Genomic DNA, 20,457 nt, shown 5'->3' with positions numbered 1-20,457 from the left:
AGTAGGCACCGATTTACAATCTCTCGCCCACCCCCGTCTCTTTTCGTATGCGCGCGCGCGCTTTTAATCATTTCCCTCGGCTGCAAAATATTTCAACGATACACCTGCCACAATGGCGGGCATCGATATATTCGCTTACAAATTCTATTACGCGTTTCCGCGGCGCCGTTGTATAGAAAAATAAATGTTTCCCGCGGATCATAAATTCGAAAGAACTTGGATGCTGCCCGCGCGGCGGTGGCGCGAGCGAGCTCGTGCGTTCAAAGCGCGCGCGGGTGGCGCCGCCTCCCGATGAAACGCATTAAATTGCAACAACAATGTTAAGGTGACCGTATACACGCGCGCGCGTACACGTATGCTATCCGGCGCGCACCAAATTGCCGGCCGTTCCTTTTTGCCATGCTGGAAAAATTGGCAAAGGCAGAGTCGGTACCGGCGCGGCGCGCGCGGTGTACGCCTCCTCCTGCAATATGTAAAATAATGACGGCCGCCTGAAAGGAATGCATAATGAGAGATCTCTCCCGACGTGTACCGTACGGGGTCCGAGGCGCCTCTCCACCCACGTGTCTATCAGCATACGAGCATGCATTATCGTACGCCGTGTATACGCGCTACCGCCGAGAAATTTCATGGAAATTTTGGAATATATATCTCCGCCTTACGCGCCTTGCTTCCCCCTTGCGCAATCGTTTGCCGCATTATTACGCCTGCAAGAAATATTCATGGAGTGTTCGACCTTTACGTGTAGAAACTAATTGCGCTAAAATCGTAGTCTATATTTGATCTTCTTTTCCCGGTAAAGTGTTTTACATAAATTATATATAAATAAATATAATTATCTATGAAATCTGTCCATATATGTTTATATTAATTTCTTTTTTTGTAAAATTTCCGTTTGGTATACAAAAGATAATAGTCACGATGAAAAGACAAAAACTATTAAAAAGATAATTTTTGCATTGTTTTTTTAAACAAAAAGTTAAATATGAAAAATGAGAAAAAATGCTCGTGTATCATATATATTTCTTAAATCATTAATATTATTTGCAAAAAAAATTTTTTATTATAGTTTTTGTCTTTTATGACTGTGTATTTTTTTTATACCAGACAAAAACTTTACAAAAGAAAGAAGCTAATGCAGTATAAACATATACGTACATATTTTGTATGCAATTATATTTATTACATGTTTTTGTATGAAAAATTTCTTACCGGGTTTAAATTACCATTCGTCGTAATAACTCGTGCATTCGAATTGCGCGTGATACTTTGTGCTTCGATAGTTTGCAGTTGATTGTAAATTACGAGGCACACATGATAACCTCTATTTCGTAACTGATTTAGATTTGCATCGGCTTACTCCTTACAAGTCTGATGAGCGTCCTTGAAGTTGTAGAAACGCATTAGATCGTAGATGTCAGTTGCGGAACCCGGTACGCTACCGCCTGAACACCTGAGCAAATACTATGCATATGAAGTACGTGTTGGAGTATGCGTTAACTGTCAGTCCGGTAGTGAGTTACTTATCTCGTTTTCTTTCTGCAACGCTGCCATCGTTGCAGGCGTTCGCGATGTTAGAATTTCACCCGTGCACGGCAGCATTAAAATACCAAGGTTTAGATCCAGTGTCACAATTATGACTGGAGTAATCATTGTCCGCGGTAATAATCGCACGCGTCATCTAATAAATTTCACATTTATCCGCTTGTCTGTATATCGACTACCTACTATTCCCGCTACGCACCTTCCATCAACTGTACAAAACGATTTTGCTTTATCCTTTCCGTTTGTAGGGTGAGAGGGAGGAAGGTGGGCTTGATTATTACGCCGAAAAATCACTAAAGACCTAACGTAGGGTGGTCGATACACTTGCAAGACGTTGACATGGCGGTATAATACATACATATACATATATGCGTCGCCGCGAGCATAGAAAATTCAGTGACCGGAAAAAAAGAACGGCATGCACGTATATTCGAACAAGGGTGGCCCCAAACCACGCCTCGTACGTGAGGCATGCGTCCAAGATACTCGGGTGGATAAAGAATGCTTGCTTCCGATTGGTCTATGGACCCTCGTGCACCCCCCTGATGTATACGTGCCTGCCTGTCGCGTGTAAGGGCACCCACACGCGCACCCACGTGTACACACGTGAGTACGTCCGTATGGCTTCCATACGCGAATATGTGTCTAATGGCACACGTACGAGCACGCATACGTATTCCCGATGCACGTTCGTTCCTTCCCCCGGATATGTATCGCGTACTACGTGCGAGGTTCCGCTCTACCATCTTACCAGGACCATCCCCTCTCGTTCCTCTTCGAGCTCGCTCGCGAAAGAAGCAGTCTCCTTTTTCTCCGGAGGACTCTAGCTCACGCATACGTGCTTTCGAACGCGTTTTCCAAGTGTGTAGTCTGCGCAAGTCAACCACCCTCGTGCGTTAGACTCCACCTTGGTAATCAATCACACAAACCCCCTCGATATAGAGAAGCGAGCACGGCCGCCTAAAGCAGCGCTTTTTTTTTTTATCGCCGAGAGATAAAGTACGCTTCGAGGGGGACGCTAAGGATGGAAGCACTCGATGGTGCTTCGTAAAAATTCGACGTTCCTTCCCCCCCCCACCCCTCCTCTTCTCTAAAAGTTATCGGTATACATTACGGCGTTATTTATAGAGGTGTTTCTTCGATGAATGTAAGTGTGCTCCTGGACATTAAGGACATATATTTCTCGGTTGGAAGATGTCCTAGCGATAAAGAATCCGGAAAGTCTCTCTCTCTCTCTCTTTCTCGTTTTGATTGTAATATAAACTCATCTTAATGATGGAACTAATCTTAAATCAAAATATTTAGCATATTTTTCACGCAGCTAACGTATTTTATTTATCAATTACTACAACTTATTTTCTAACTTCTGAATTTTCATTATCTCTTATTATTCGTTTGCAAATACCAATACATCTAACATGTTTGGAGAAGAAGCGTAAGAAAATGAAGAAGAAAAGTGAATTAAATGCGAGGAGATAGTTCTCCTGTCGGAGTAGTCAAGTGGAATCGAGTATGGCGTAAAGTGGTCGAAGGCTGGGCGCTCTCTCATCTCGTCTCGAGCTGAAAATCGATAACTGGAAAAGGGTTAAAATCTACCCTGCCACTGTGGACCACGAAAGAACCTGGTTAAGGGGTGGATGCTCGTGAAGGGACGAGGGGAGAGTCGGCGCGGCACGACCTCGGCGGAACGAGATTTACATACCTCATCCGGTGCCTGCTCTTCCGGGGAGCCCCTTGTTAGGCTAAACTTGCTTCGTCTGCGCGATCCTGTTGGCTCTCGCCGTGCTTAAACATTGTCGATCGTTAGCGGGGTAAAAACCCGCTGGACTATGGGAAAAGTTTCGTGCCTCGTGGAATCGCGAATGCGAAAGAGAGTCGGAATTTCAAAATCGAGGATTCCAATACGTTTGTTGCGGACGTCTTTCGATAAAAGAATGCAATCAATGTTGAAATTATTTTGAAAAATTGAAAGTACATTTTCTGATAGGAGAAGGAAAAATCTTTTTCCTTTGTATGTTATTATCAATGTGATAGTGACGTTAACGAAACATTTTATACCTTGTTGTATTTTCTTGAAGAAAAAAAATTTAGATTATTATTTTGCATATTTCTGCATAAGTTCGAGCTTTGTTTTTTTTTATTTTAGATTTTGAATGGTCGAAAATGTTGTGTTTTGTTGATAACTTGTTATATTTTTATATATCTAAATTAACGTTCTCTCTCTTTCTCTCTCCTCTCTTTTTTAGACTTCCTCAATATTAATAAAAACAAATACATTTATTAAAATAACCATTTTCTTTACAATTGATTATAACAATGATAAAAGATCGCCAATGACATAGAGGATGTCGGGACATCCTCTTATTTATCGGAAATTAAACATTGCACTGACAAACGGTGAATTTGCAAATAATCTAATTATTGTAATTTCTATCGTAATTGTGAATGTCGTAAACAGTAAATTAATGAAAGCTTATCATACATTCACAATAGATTTTTTCTTCCGTGTTCTGGCTCGAGCGTATCGAGCTCTTTCCTCGGCGCGCTCTCATTCGCATAATTTGAAAAATTAATATTTTGATTATTGGTGGACCTAACTCAAGACCTAACCCAAAACAATATTGGACTTTTATGTTCATCTCGATCTCTTCTATCTTTTTACGATCGTTGACTCACGTGTTTTGGGACATCCTGTATAGTCACGCTACATGTTGCGTTTTGCGAAACAGAATAAGGTATAATCGACAAGAAGACGTTTTACTTCGAAATAAAAATTTTCTAGGAATTCTTTTATACATTAACTTGTAAATATGTTGTACAAATAATCCATGTTAAAGAGAAAGAAAAGAAAAACCTTAACTATCTGCTAGTTTTAAAACCTAATTTTTTATATGTTTATTTTTAATTATGTTGCAAAAACATTAATTATTACAAAATATATAACAGTATTATAAAAACCACTTTGTCACTTGATGAAAGAAACTTTCTAGTTTACATTTATGTTTTCCAAGTTTTTATTTTTAGCTTTTGTTTAAGAAATACATTCAGAAACGAAGTTATGCCAATATGGGTGATTTTCCTTTAGATGTGTCGTATAAATATAATCTTTGAAAGAAATTGAGAAGAGATTTTTAGAAGAACTTATAAAAATTATGATGTGTCTAATAATATAAGGGATTATTCAGGAACTATGTTTAAGAAAGGAAAACTGATGAAATGTTTTCACATATAATACTTGTGCTTTTATATAAACATCAAGTTTGCGAATTTAATTATTTATAAATTTAAAAACATAAAAAAGAGTAAATATTTTTTTTATTCTCCTGTTAATTTACAATGGAATTGATAGCCGAAAATTAAAATGTATTGTACATATTGACACGATGGAAGCAATTTTGCAAAAGTGAAACAAACAGCAATTTTTTAACGGATGTGGTCGGGGTTGATTGCTGCCAAATTCAGTTTCGAGGCAGCAGCGAGCGTGAAGAACGAAAAAGAAAAAGCGGAATAACAGTGAGGCTTGTAAACGTCGTACGTGCGCGCGGCCGAAGTTCCTGGAAAATTGGAAAATAATAAATTGGCAAACTACTTTAAAGAAATTAGCGAGGTCCGCCCGGATGCTTCCCGGTGAAATCTTCTTTTTTCTCTTTCTCTCTCTCTCTCTCTCTCTCTCTCTCTCTCTCTCTCTTTCTCTCTCTCTTTTTCGTCCTGTAGCTTGCCGTAAACTTCCGTCCTCGTTGATATTGATTAATTTGCTTAAAAAGTTCTCTGGCAGCGCCGCCGCATCCGCTCTCTTTTTACTCCTATTTTTGTTTAGCGTATACGCTCACTCAGTAGAGCGAGAAGACGCCGGACGATAAAGATTTCAGAAATTAGTTTCAAGTGCACAATGGCGGACAACAGACCTTGCGATATGACCAAACAGCCGTTCCTTTCGGAGAACATATTTAGAATATGATAGTTTAGCCAATAGTTATTTTTTTATTAGTTATCTGTGACAATCTGTTTATGAGTTAGAATTCTAGACATTATAATTCTATAATCATATTATATAACGTGTATATTGTGCTGTTATGTGTTTATCTTATGTCATTATTTTTTAAATATACATAATTGTTATATAATATTTATATTTTCATAATTTGTTGGATTATTGGATAATTTTAAAACTAAAAAATTAACTGTAAGTAGTTAAAAATTATACACGGTTTGGTTTTAATATTTGCTAATTTAAAGAAAACGTGATTGTTTCAACCAGTAGAAATGGGTTTTTTTTGCCTACGTGTCACTTTCGAGAGGTAGGCAGACAGACGATTCTTTCCATCTTTATTTCGATCTTTCCACGCAGCCCGTATAGAAGAGGAAAGACACAATCGGCTTATGTTAATGTCCGGATAAAAATACACCTACCGTCCATTGTTCCACGGCCAGTAAGATCTTCTCTTGTCGGCGAGAGAAACCAATGGAAATACAAGAGGGAAAAAGAACGACGCAGAAAGAATGATGGTGTCGTATAGTCGTTTTCCTCGTTCATGAAATGAGATCGTATGAAAGGAAAATATATATACGCACGTCAAATAAAATCTACAGCCGCTTACTATCTTATTTTTCCATTCGCAAAAAAATTCTTGGCTTTACATTTGTTTCTTTTTTTATTTAATATATTTAGGAATTGGCTTTTACAATGCAAATGTTAAATTGTATGTATGTTTTAACAAACTTAGGCAAAGAAATTGTTACGGATGATATGTGATATATAAATACGCTTTGATGAAACGAAGAATTTCCATACTCAAAACTATGAAGCTGCGATAGTTATAAAATATGTTAAATTATTATGTTAACTCGATTTCATTCTGTGACGAGGAATGTGATTACCTTTTGTAGCAATTACCAAACGCTTGTACCTCGCTTTATTTGTGATTAAAATATTATTTCTAATTAATTGTACATTGTGCGGCATGCGCACGTATGCGTGCACTTGATTAAAGGTTGCATAAAGGCATTTTCACGCTCACCGAGCATATGTCACGCGGATGCAACGATGGTTCCGATTCATCGAACATCGAATGGTATGCGTATCGTTTAGCCGTTTGGGATCGTTACAGCTAATCGAGGATCACCAGGAAGGGTGTCCGTTTAAAGTATCTGAATTGTACGATCGAACGTCTTGAGTTTAACAGTCGTTTTTTTTTTTTTGAGCAAAAGAAAAATTGTGAAGATGTTTATTGAGCAGGACAATAATTGCTTTGTCGGGATTTATTCGCGGATGAAATTCAATCGTTTTCATTTATCTACAAGGCTGTCCTCGATAAATGAAGACCTCGCTTTATTCTTTCATCAGACTTGAACCATTTTGATGAAATCAGCTACTCTTCAATTATTCTTAAAAAAAAAAGAGAGTCTTCTAAACTTTAATATCCTTTACAAAAGTTTAACTTGTTCTCTCTCTCTCTCTCTCTCTGTATCTCGATGCTACTTATAGTCGACTTTACAACGTGCGGCGGAAGCATAGATCGTGTTCTACATTTACCACGATCACTCGTAAAACGAAATTTACGATCGCCAGAAAAGCGGATCGGATTATCGTTTCACCTACTACGCGATCGCCGATACTCCAACAATTCCATCGAGCACAATAGCTTGAATTACTCCGAAGTTAGACGGTTGTTGTAGATGTATGCGTGAGCGCGAGCGGATACCAGCGGATCGTCGCCGGCGTTGGTGACGATATCGCGTGTGCGTGCGTACGTACACGCGGGGCACATACACACAGTACTGCCGAATCTGGAAACGTCCATATAGTCCTATGTAAAGTTAACGAGGCGACCAGGAAACTTTCGCATGAATACGAAAGTGGGGCGTCCTGCCTGTGCGCGTCGCCCATTTATATTTAAGGCGACGGTACGTCGACTAGATTGGATGGTTATGGCATTAATATGTTTGTGCCCCGTGCGCTACCTAGGAAGGGCCACCAAGAAAGCCGAGAGGGCGTTATATCTTGGCCGGCTTTTGGGGAAAACGGTTTCCAGCGGTCTGGTAAATGTACGGTGACGTCGTGACGTTAGATGCCGAATCTGTTTTTGTTCATCATAAAAGTAAATCAGTTTAAATTAATATCTTACATGCAGTAATGTAACGATAATTTTTATTTTAAGGCTTACGATACATTTTGCACTTACATCTTTGATTTCGGCTTTAATTGTTTTGTGAGGAGGGTGAAATTAACAAAGGAATTATATTGGAAAAGTACACATTAATTGAATTTCATTATTATCACATTGTATGTGGTATTATTTGTTTGGACGGCATGAAATTGTTGTATTTCCTACATGTAATTATGATAACATTATTTATTTTGATAGCAGCCTGGGGACATGGGCGTAATAAAATATAATGTCTCACTGTGATTGCCAATAAATGCGAAACGTAATTAGTTGTATAGGCGTACAACTTGAAAGTTACATTTTACATTTATATTTTGTAATATATTTTGTACAGACAGAAACGGTTTAACTTGGTTTTCAACTTGCTTGTAATTTGTTATAAGAACATTTTTTTTATACAGTGAAAAAAAATGAAATAGAAACACATACGCATGTAAAACATATGTACGAGATGTGACGTCGAATAAATTATGTGATAGTGCTATATATAAATTTGACGAAATATCTCTGGGATGTACCGCATTTATTCAACCATCAAAACGTGCTTCCATCAACATTACAAAAGCGAAATGCTTTCTCGCTCCAAGATGCACGTGCGCAAATGTATACGTACGCGTGTATGTGCGGGGCGATGCGCGCGCGTACATTTGCGTATGTGTGTTGCGTAAGGGTGCGCGTATGTGTGTGGCGTGTGTATATGTGTGTAACAAAGGACAGAGAAAGGGTAGCGTGTACAGCTCGTATTGACGCCCACGTAGGAGCATGCGCGTTGGATGTCTTTCCACCCTTACGAAACACACACCCACGCACACCAGGGCACTCGCACACGCACCATCAAATATCACCGGTCTCGTGTGTGTTCTTCGTACTTTTCTCCTTGAACTCAAGTATATATATATATATATATATATATATATATATATATATCTACCTACGTCGATTTACTTGGTATTTTCAAGTTTTTCATTTCGTTTGCTGTATTTTTATCTCCATGCAACCTGCCTGTGTCGAGTCCGGACGTGGAGATAGAGAAACGTAGTTGTGGAATTTCCATTTCTGGCATCTTTTAAGTTCTCTCCGCCTGACAGGATGGAAGATCGCTTTTCACATTGCTGTATTAGAAATTGTGCGAATGTCGATCGTGTTCTTTCAAATTCATTCCCTCTACATTTATCCTACTGTTAAGGCGGTATTAAAAACATGTGAACTATATATTAAATCATTTAATAGTATATTACATGATCGGTAAAACTTGACAAGTATTATCACGTTTTAATAAAAACAATAATCTTATTTAAACAAGAATTATGATATATTTTGACCATAATTATCTGATAACGCAGTGAAATGATGCATTACTTTTTTGCTTATTTCATTTCATCCATAATGCTGTTATTATTTAGTACAAATTTTTTATTAGGATGATAAATAAATTAATCGTACTTTCAGTTATTTTGTCGATTAGGAGTGAAGTCTACGTTCCATCAATAAACTATAGATAAGTAGCCATATCGGTTCGCCTTGCCAAGTTTAAATCGCGATCCGGCCCGTGGTACTTACTCTTGTACAGTAACGAGCAAGAAACGCGAGCGTCCGCGAGTAAAATCGCGCTCAGCCAGTCACTTGGCCGCTCAAGAGGATTTATAAAGCACCGGCGCGCCAATTCAAGGAGTCCCTTTTTCTTGAAACCGCGATAACCGCGACTTCGTTCTCATTTAGACGACGAATTAAGATAAAAGAGGAGCAAAGTCGTCCGTAGATTCGCCGCCAAGCAGCTCGAAAGAGCGAGCCAAGCAGTCAAGGAAAGAGGGAGGCAGGGAGAAGGGGGGAGGGGGGGGGGAAGAAGGAGGTGGAAGATCCTGAAAGCCGGAAGGACGAAGGCAGACGCTCCCCCTAACGAGATTAATTTGTTTTATATGCGACCGCGCCACCGCCACTCTGTAGCAACATGAAAGTAACTCCTGGCAGATTGCGAAAGGCGTTTCACCCCGGTAACTCTCTCTCTCCCCCCCTCTCTCTCTCTCTCTCTCTCTTTTTCTCTCTCGGTCCTTTTCTATGGTGATGTTGATCCTGCCAACAGGAGGATCTCTGAAAAGATTGAAAATTGATCCACGATCGCAATAAGCTGGCTGGCGGTGTCGTGAGAGGCTCCCTTTGAAAAATTGCTAGTCCTGGCCGACTATCTTCGTGTAACCCGTGCTGGCGCGACATTAACGTAACTCTATCGGTCTATGCTACCAACTGCGTAAATAGATACTTTCCGGGTGTTTTCCTTGGCCGAAAAAATTTATCACTGTATAATTTAACAAATTTTATTTATTTATCATAATTTGATTTGTTATATTTTTATGTATCTAAAGCATGTAAAAAATGTTGTAATTGTTAAAGAAATTGTTTTTTTTTTTTTTTTCATATTAATTACTATTGTGAGATAAAGATTTGAATCAATTACGATTTCCTAATGTGTATGCATTATCTCCAAACGTTAATTGTGATGTGTGTTATTTAAATTTTAAATAAAACTCTAACACCTCTTTCTATCAAACTTCTCCCACTAAATGAGGCACAGTTGAAAAAGAGCTCCTCTCTGACTTCGCGATAACGCTGGATATAGGCAGTGCTGTTGCCTCGAAAAAATCATTTCCCCGGAACAAATCGGGAGGAAGGCAGCTCGTTGAAATGCACGGCGTTCGAAGCGTCAAAGGGAAGGCAAAGTCTGCAGAGCAATTCCGTCTCGAGTGCGTTTACGCCGATGCATCCCTCTTTCTTCCTCTTTTTCATTCTCGCTTATTCGTTCTCCCTTGCCGGTATAGCCGCAGCTATTATTTTTCATCGGTGTTGGTAACTATAGGTACGCCAGAGACGAAAGAGAGCTTCGAAAGAGGGAAAGATAAATCGAGAGAGTGGCTGCGAGGCAGAAACGGCGGGCAGAAAGAGGAAGACATAGGTAGAGAGAGAAGGAAAACGACAGGGCGACATGGATGGCAGGGTGTGTAGGGGTGGCTCGTGGAGCCGTTCGTGTTTTATCTCCGGGTGAGTCCGCCGAAGTCGGGGTGGAAAAACGGGGTAAAGGGTTAGGGAACTGAAGAGCAGTAGACTCGGAAGGGTTGGGTCGGCTGGCTGGCTGGCTGGCTGGCTGGCTGGCTGGCTGGCTGGCTGGCATTGATCTGCACTGCTCCTAGCCACCCCGTGTGTCGGCTTTTCTTAGTACAGTCGCCTCCTCTTCCTCTTCCACCTCCGCCACCGCCGTCTCCTCAACCTCTTCCTCTTTCTCCTCTTCTTTTTCCCTCCGAGCTACTATCACCACTACTACCACCACCTATGCCAGCTAACCACCCAGTCAGCCAGCCGCCTCTCCAATCTCCCATCGCTCTTTTCATCATTCCCTCTTCTCTGCACCGGCTTCTTTCTTTCTTCACGCTTGGCCCGCACACAGAACCGATCCCGGGACTCACCTCTCAAGGGCGCCTGTCTCCCTTTCTTTCGTCCCTTCTCTCTTGGCGCTTCTCTTTTGCTTTCTCCTCTACCTCTGTGAAGGGATCATGAGAAGAGGTCTGTGCAGTCAGCAGTGCACGAACCCTCTTACCCTTGCTCTCATCGAATCTGACTAGCTCTTACGAGGAGAGATGGACATACGATGATAGGACTGGATTTTACGTTGGCCTTGATGACGAATTTTCATCTATCTATATGATTTATTGGCTTATGTATTTTAATTTAATATTTAATAACATTAGAAAAACCAAGTTTATATAAATACTAATTTTATATTGAATTGATTCTAAAACTAAAAAAGAATCACAGATTATCACTAATTTGGAACAGCAGTACATTTATTTAGCTGTATATTTTATCGAGAAATTTCTGTTTCCCAAAAAGAATTGATTGTATAGATTATTTATCGCTTATCAAACGGATATGTATGTCTAGTTAGATTAGTGTAAAATGTTATTTTAGAGAAATCTTTTTGAGAAATGTATTTCTCAAAAAAAAAAGGAAGGCTATTTGGGAAATATTTAATTTTCTACTTGAGATACAACTTTTACAGTTTCTCTTGCAATCCTTTTCTTTCCTTACCTTTCTTTTCTTCTCTTTTCTTTTACTTCTTACAAAGTATTAAAGTAAACTAATGAATCTCGTATTGCACCATCGATTCCAATAACCCCGATCCGGTTGGGTTAAGCGATTGACGTTCGAAAGAAATAGTAATTATTAAAGGCTGACCTACGAGATGCTGAGCAAGGATGAGAGGGCGTTCACTAATCCCCTGCTATTACGTTACACCACCGACAATTTATCGAACGTGAACCAACGCGAGGTTAGAAGCGAGAGTTCCCCCTAAGATAATGACTCTTCTTCAACGATCCTTTTAAATAAGGCTGAGATAAATCGGGCCAAGTCGAAGATCAATTTCACAAGTCTGTTTATTCATCTTTTCCAATAATTTATGCGTAAACTTTTTATCAAATTAATAAATGGTTTCCTTTATTGAAAAGTTTTTGGTACATTGATGTGTAAGGCTGTTTCTCTGTAAAGTAAATCTTTATGGGTAATATTATGACAAAAAATATAAGATATTCTATAATAATATAATTTTATTTGCTAAAATTTGTCGGAATATCTTAGATAAATAACACTTGTTTTATGTCACTTTTTCTTATGATACTGTTCAAAGCTTGAATATGAAAATATTTAACAATTTTTTTTTGTGATTAATTTGATTTGTAAATTTTTAACATTTGACTCCCGAAAGGAAAACTTATGTTTTTCTAATTACATATTAATCATGTGTCGTTTATTATTCTATTTAATAACTTTATTTTATATAATTTGTTAACATTTTATATTATTTTTGCTTTTTTTTAATTTGACTAAAAATATGATGTAATCTAATATAAGAACAATTACTAGTTTTTCATTATTGTTGATATTTTTTTATCTATATTTTGTTTCATATTTGGAGTCGGTCTTTAAGTATTCTAGTAAATTTGTAGAAGAGAAAGGGTCGCATATCGATTCCGTGTGTACTTTTGTCACGTTGTCTCAGGACATTACCTCACATGTAAAAGGATCTTTCGCAAATATGACCATTAAACAGTCGCAGCACGACACAACGCTGTTGTTTGACGGTGTATAAACGCACATCTGCTGTCCTCTGTCAGGTTAACATGAACTCATTGATACTAAATAAATATGCGAGTACCCAAAAATATCACATTGCTGATAATATTGTGATAACATAAAATATAACTTAAATTTCCGATATGTGAAAATTTTTGATTAACAATTACATTTTACATTTTGTAATAATATACATCATAGTAATGTAATCCATAAAAAAAAGTTGTAAATATTAAATATACATTGCTGTATCAAAGTTCTTATCTCCTTCAATGTTCTCATCTCCTTCAATGAATCATATTATTAACTGACTATAAACTAAATTTGAGAATAAAAATAGAATGACAAATCTTTTTACATCTTTTTTACCTATGATAAAACTTATACACCCGAGCTTACAAATTATTAATTTTCAATCAACGATGGTACAGCAGAAAATAAAAACTGAAAGACACGTGGCATGACTCGAAAATTTGAGATGGCAGTCTTCCCACGCGTATATCTTAACCCTTATCCGTATCCAACTTCTCCCTCAACCCTTTCGCTCCCTTTGCTCTCGAGATCCCTCGTGTCCCTCGGGCATTCCAATGAAATCTACATACGAAAAGGAGGAGTGCTTTCCCATGTCCCTATCTTGCGGACACCAGGCAACCTATCTATTCAAAGAAACCTAATCTTCTTACCCTTGAGACGAGAAATTCTTGGAGGATGTTAGTCACGTGACATTCAAATTTTAAAAGATTACTCTACGCCGCGTAGAAAACGAAGAAGAATTGCAATTCACGTAATGGAACGTCAGATTTCAGATAAATCCGACAGTGTTGAGGCACTACTCGTATTAAAGTGTACAAGAGTTGAGCGCGCGGGTCTTGCATTGTTATTAATAATATTTTATCTACTTTATATTAAATGTGCATATTAAATGACACGTGTAATTAATTTGTGAGCAATTGATTTTTTTATTTATTAAGCGATACTGCACAAGCCTTATATAAATCAATACAAACAAGTCTTTCCATAGTTACCTGGACAGATTTCACCGGTCAGCCAAAGGTCATCGACCTGACACAGCGTGGGTCTATCGTATTTTCGAGGAGAGCCAAATGTAATTAAGTACGGCACGAATCAATCGAATGAAGAAATAGACGGTTACTATCGGCCGAAAGGGGGGAAAAAAACGAAGTAAAAAGTAGAGGAACAGGATCGATAGCTCTCGGATGCCAACTGGGCGCGACATCTGCATGCAGATGCATCCCGAGTGTTCTCACGTTACTCAGGTGGCGACTGACTTTCTGAATAAATTACCGGCGCGAGAGAAACGTAAGTCCCCGAAACATTTATAGACACCCTGTTGTGTACACGGATACGCCGGGGATAATGGGCCTACCTGGTTCTTCAACCCCTTCCGCTTCTTTGGCCGCCGGCTGCACGAGCGGACCCCACTTTATGCTCGTTATGCCATTATTTCTCGAGTCAGTTTATTACCATCGACCTGTGTCATCCTTTATGCAGAATAATTTGATATCCCGGGCATCGAAAAGGGCGCACACAAGAGCCTCCTCGCGCACGTCCGTTTTTCACGTTATTCGTAGCCAGCTAAATTTCTGCTCTCAGTGACATTCTTAATTCCATAGTCGCTAACAAATAGATGAAATTATACGTGGAAATTAATTGTCTATTAATGTATATTAAAGCGCGGTGTTTTCAACTCAATGTACGTAATAGGGTTGGAATTTCGTATGCCCGGTTGACTTAAATTTGAAGATTTTGTAAGAGGAAATAGTTATCTGCAAATTAAAAAGAGCAGCCCTTATTAAATTCTTTAATATCAATTATGACATTTTACAAATCGGTACTGTATTTATTATAACGTTGATTGCATGCCGATACAAGACAAATATATATGAGGATAAGGACTTACGTTGACGTCATGACATTAAAGAATGATTGCGTGTCAAGAGAGAATAGGATAAATGCGAGGTTGCGATAACGTGCGTACAAGTCGCGGCGGTGTTTGTTTCTGAATGACGGCAGGCATCTCGCTTTGCCGAGTGTACAAACGACTTCTTGTTCGCAAAACAGAAATTACCGCGGCACAGCGTGGCGCTGAGGAAGGACAGTAGAAAGATGAGGACACGAAGATTCCATTAAGGGGTAACCGGCGGTAATGAATGGAAGACACCCCCTAGTGCCACCCCGAGATCTCCTACCCCTGAATTTCTCGTTCACTTCTCTTTCTCCTCCTCCTCCTCCTCCTTCTCCACCCCTATCTTCCTTTTGCATTCTCTCTCTCTCCCTCTCTCCCTTCCGTCTTCGTCTCTCTCTCTCTCTCTCTCTCTCTCTGTCTCTCTCAAGTTCACCGCTGCAATGGCTTGTCCTCCTTGCACCATCTTTACTACGACCAGGGAAGGCCAGCGTAATTTTCCTCTCGGTAAAAAATACTCTCGTTTAACTTTTCCTCGCTCATTATTCCCTGCCGCCCTGACCTAACCCGACTTGACCCCGAAGGCGGCTTCCTTTAATAACCCAGAAAGAAAGAGGAGTACCGACGACCGATGCTAGGAAGCGAGAGGGATATAGGAAGCGAGATCGGAGGAGACCGAACGGGAGGAAGAGAGACAGGAGTAACGCCAAGGGCAATCCTTGGATGCTAATTTGTAACTGGGCTACTTCCGGGACAGTGGTTCCCCGTCGCGCGCGAAACTTTATCTAACTATCATTCTCAAATTACGAGAATGCTATTTGTACGGATTGAACGTACCCCGACGAGAATTAGGAAAGTTTTTTTCTACGAATTCAGTGACTTTTTCATTCTAAAACTTTTATTTTTATCATTTAACCGCAGTAAATTATCAATTTCTTGAATTATTAATACGAATATTTTATTGTTGTATTACGTCAATGTACGTTAAATGCTTGATTACACATTTTTCAATTATTCTGTGATAAACAATTTACTTCTAGTTGCAAATACTTATTAAATATAAATTTTTGTAAGATGCATTATACAATATTTTATCAAATATGTTGTTTATTCTTTTTGATGTAGAGTTTATCAAAACTTGAATTTGTGAACTGAAAGACAAAAATGTGAATGTTTATTGTAATTTTAATAAACAGACATAATAATAACATGAGTTGATACGATAAATAATTAATAATTAGAATAATTATATTTTTGAGATATTTATATTATATTTTGTGTATATTTTTTGAATATATTTGTGATGTTTCTTAATAAAATTGGTAAAGCACAATATGTCTGTTTGGTACAATGTATATGCAGAAAAATATTTTTGTTGCTTATACACATACAACGGCATATAAAATAGATACTACATAAGATAAACATAATTGTATATTATATAATATATAAGTAAAAATGTACAACAGTATAATTAATTTTTTAAGATGCACAATACGAAAGATATGATACGGAAAAACTTGAATTTATTTGCGTTGAAGAATTGAAGGCGACCGATACTTTATGTAGCAACAGCGCCAGAGGAGCCGTTAATAAAACGGTGGTATAATCAGAAGGATGAGCACCTTGAAAGATCCTCCGGTAGCACGGCGAGGGATGGTTTTCCTTGCATCGGCAATTAGTCTCATCCCCCCTGGATACCCTTCGTTCTATCCTGCCGGTTATAGCAACCAACCCCATCCATGGCATTTAATTACCTTACCAACCCCAGGCTAACAGCCTCGGGGCCAAGGTCACGAGCCATTCAACTCCTCGTATTTCTCAGCCCGTGGAGGCACACTGACCGCATTTGCCTTTAAGCCCTACTTCTAAGTGTCGATTGTTTCTGTCTTGAATTTCGGAATTTCCTTCTGATTCACGCATGATCAGTTATTATCATGCCTTCGCTCGTTTGCTTTTTACGAACACTGACTATTACGATTATTGATTATTTTGGGGATAAAATAAGATAAGAGAAAAAGAAAGTGCGGATGAGAGGTACTTTGACATTGTTCTTTTATTACTTTTTTTTTTTTTTAAAGATTAGTTGCTCAATTTGTTTAATTCGTTTCCGTCGCATCGACCGCAATTTTAAGAGGCCGATGATTTTCAGGGTATTACAAAGCCATTCATTTTACTTCGAGAGGATGCGGGGCGATCGCTCGCGATAGTCGATCGATAAGCCGTAAATTCGCACGACCATTTTGCGCGCCTACTTCTATCCACTTCATTGACAAGAACGATGAAAAGACGGCGTTCCTCGGCGCGTTCGTCTCTTTTTTTGTCGAGTTCCACGCGCTCGCGTGCTCCGGCGCCATAATCCATAAATCACCGGAGGCCTCGATTCTTTATGGGTTATGGAAGAGAGTACGCGGGGCCTCTCGCGCAGTCGATATAACACCCCCCCCCTTCCCCCTCCACCGACGTCGTTCGATACCCCTGCGATGTCCCATTCGCGTTTTTATTTATTTCCGTGGAGTTAACGAACGAGACGCCGGCTATTGTACGCTTCCATCGGCCGCCGTGCCGCTGGTGCGACAACCTTTTTACGATCGATTTGCAGAGACGCCATTTTCGCCGGAGTTTATACCGGTACAACCTATAATCTCATAAATCAGGCATCCTATCTGGCTCCTCCACATCCTCCCGATTCCTCGCGAGAGGTGACTGTGCCACCGCGCCGCTGCTTATCCTTACACCAACGCGAAATTCCTTTTTGCATTCCGCGAGGATAATTCTGCGACGTACCGGCAATAATTCTTACAGTGGAATGGAGAGAATATTATGGCAGGATAGAGTCTCTTCTCACGGATCCTTTCGTCCCGAGCACATTGATTTACGCTATGCACCAGCGTGCGGTGTTAAACGGTATTGTATATGCTGGATATCGTAATACTAGTACGTATTGCACATGATGAAGTGTGAGGCAACGTTTCCCTCTTCTACTGTTTGGCTTCTTTATGTATCATTAGAGTACCAGTATCGAATGGTATAGATATAATCGGTGCGCAGTGTGCGCTCGTTTGAATTTAGTTTTATCTAATATAAAGTGTAATATATTAAAATATATATTACAATTTTTTTATGTATATAAATACATGAAAAATGTATAGAATAGACACTCAATCATTTTAAGACAATGCTGTGCCATAATTTTCAAGTTTCTAAAAACAGATGAATATACATTATGGGAGATTTCATGTGTGCGGTAAACTTTTTTGTACTCGTGCTGAAACAGTGAATTTTCGTTTTATAATCAAGTGATTTTTATACGAAATAATGAAAACCATATTGCACCCCGAGCGATATCAGAGAGACGCCATTTTACGCGAAGAAGAAATTCACGACTTATGTCTTCTTCTCTCGCGCATACGAATACATTTAGAGGGTAGGTCAACCGCCTCTGCAGCACGAGATGGCACACGGGAAGCGGAGGGGGAGAATGGGGTGTATGTGAAGGCGCGCACACATACCATACCAGGGGAGGGTACACCTCGGCCGCCCCCGAGCTGCGCAGAAGTTCCTTCCTTCCGCTTGATCGACATCGATTCCAAGATGGCGGCCGGACGGTGGTGCGCTCACGGCATACATATCGGCCCATTCTACGAGCCACCCCGCCCTTAGGGGGACCCCTTTTACTTCCACGATCCACCCTCTCTGCCACCCATCCTGACGTGCTCGTCCACATCGTAGGGTGAGATCGTCCTGGGGACGTCAGAGGGTGGGGGTTGGGAGGTATAGTCGGCTCACGAGATGTCCGGACCGATATCGGAATCGCATTAGAACGCCGCGCCACTTTCGCCCCCGGGAACACCGAACCACCCTCCTTCACATTCACCCGCACCGCTCGCTTCTCCACGCCCGTCCGTCGCCCGTGACTCCTTTTTCCTTCGGCTGGCTTCAGAAATATCGGAGGAGCCTCACGACCACGCCTGCCGATCCACCGACGTGCCTCGGGCCCGAAATACCGTCTACTTATACGCCGAGTATAGAATATTCCTTCGTTTTTTCCTTTAGAAGCTTCATAAAGTTTCCAGTAGCTTAGACTTAACGTTTCGCCTTTCGTGAGGCTGTAAGTCATTTTTACGCTGTTCTCTTCGCGGTCGAGTCGATCTCATGTGGAAGGTTTAATTCTGGAAATACTTAGTAAAATAAAATTACACAAATTGTAAAATTAATTGTGCATTTTATGTTGTAATTTATTATACTAGAAAATTGAGAAAGAAAAGATTTGTCGATTAAAACTTTTAAATTTTACTGCTTAGTCAAAATTTATGCGCTAAGTTATTTGTAAATAAATATTGCAACAAATCGCAAAAATTTAAATTATTTTTAAGAAATTTTGTTATTAATGTTGTTTTTTTTATATCAAAAAGAAATTTCTCTGTAAGAATTATTACACAAATATGAAATAATGTATACAAAAAATATTTAGAAATAAAAAAACGAGGTATAAGATATTGTTCCATAAATTTATCAATTTATACACAATTATATTATATTCACATTTTCAATTTTTTTCATTGCAACTACAGGTATTATAAAGGCAATCGCACAATATATAAATGATATGATGCTTATATATCATATAATATGAAATAGATAATTAACTGTCAAAGTAAATACACAATCGGGTTAACTTTCTTACAAAAAAATTAATTTTCCAAATATTAAATAATAACATTGATTGCAATATTTTATTAAAGTATTGTATCAGTTATCATATGCAATATATATACTATATGTACACTTACGAAATAAAATGGCAAAAAAGATTTGTGTGAGATACACATACTGAACTTATTTTTACTAAAACTATAATTTCCATCATATCTTTGATATCTAGTAAATAAAACGCTGATCGATTGATTGCGAGACTGCTTTGGCAAGATCTTGCGTAACGCTGTCGATTTCACTGGGAACCGCGCTGCGATTGACGTATGAATCGTAATCGGCCGGAAGCATAATGGCCGCATGAGCTGGATTTTGACGGAGGAATAACTGAGCACGCTAACGAAACAAGAACAGAACAGAAACAAGAGCGTAATAGGCTTCAATAAGTATAAAATTTCTTGCTTGCACAGGGAAATGAGGTACCGCATTGCCTGTCGCTCAAACATTCTTATCAAGCGAGTGCACGCCGCTCGTTAAGGATGCTCGTTCAATTTCGTATGCTCACGCTCAGGAGGACAACGATTGAGAAGGGTGGCCGCGGCGGTGGGTATATCCCACCTCATCGTAGGGGATGGCTCGTCGCGATAGACGTGAGGAGGAGGGGAGGGGGGGAGAGGGAGCGGATGACTCGAAAGCAAAGCCGATTAGGATTCTACCTCGGGATCGAAATTTCGCCTCCTCCTTCGGCAGATCTGGAATTTTCATTCCGCGCCCGGCGAATTCCACGTTTTTCCCTTCCGATGTACCCGGATTGATGCGAGATGTAGGGCCGCGGGGAGGAGGGTGAACCCGAAGAATTGGTGAGGATGAGCGTCGACGTACGAGACACTGAGAGATGAACACCGGAAGCGAATCCCTGAAATAATGGCACCGTCCACGCCCGATAAATCCCGTAAGGTGGCCGCAATCGCGAGCCGATAGGAGGATCCTCTGGGATACACGCTTCTTTTCCGGGCACACGCGTGCGTATCACGCACGTGTGCGCGC

General features: G+C 39.7%; 2 protein-coding genes across 3 annotated transcripts in view; both read left to right on the top strand.

Moving 5' to 3' along the window:
* The window catches only part of LOC105839886 (UPF0489 protein C5orf22 homolog), a 639,614-nt gene that overhangs the window by 162,880 nt on the left and 456,277 nt on the right, over positions 1-20,457 (top strand). The gene's annotated exons all lie outside the window — the stretch shown is intronic.
* Positions 8,732-19,138, top strand: LOC114254101. The gene is made up of 2 exons (XM_028189620.2): positions 8,732-10,701; positions 12,707-19,138. Exons 1-2 carry the CDS (start codon positions 10,392-10,394, stop codon positions 12,847-12,849), a joined length of 453 nt encoding a protein of 150 aa, XP_028045421.1. The 5' UTR covers positions 8,732-10,391; the 3' UTR covers positions 12,850-19,138.

Source organism: Monomorium pharaonis, chromosome 2 (genome assembly GCF_013373865.1).
Source record: "Monomorium pharaonis isolate MP-MQ-018 chromosome 2, ASM1337386v2, whole genome shotgun sequence".
NCBI lineage: Eukaryota > Metazoa > Arthropoda > Insecta > Hymenoptera > Formicidae > Monomorium > Monomorium pharaonis.
This window is presented reverse-complemented; position numbering and strand designations above follow the sequence as displayed.

Excerpts from the sequence above, each read along its gene's own strand:
- LOC114254101 (XM_028189620.2), top strand. The coding sequence starts at position 10,392 with ATGCACGGCGTTCGAAGCGTCAAAGGGAAGGCAAAGTCTGCAGAGCAA. Across the intron at positions 10,702-12,706 it reads AGGGCGACATGGATGGCAGG|AAGAGAAAGGGTCGCATATC; the intron begins GTGTGTAGGGGT and ends GTAAATTTGTAG.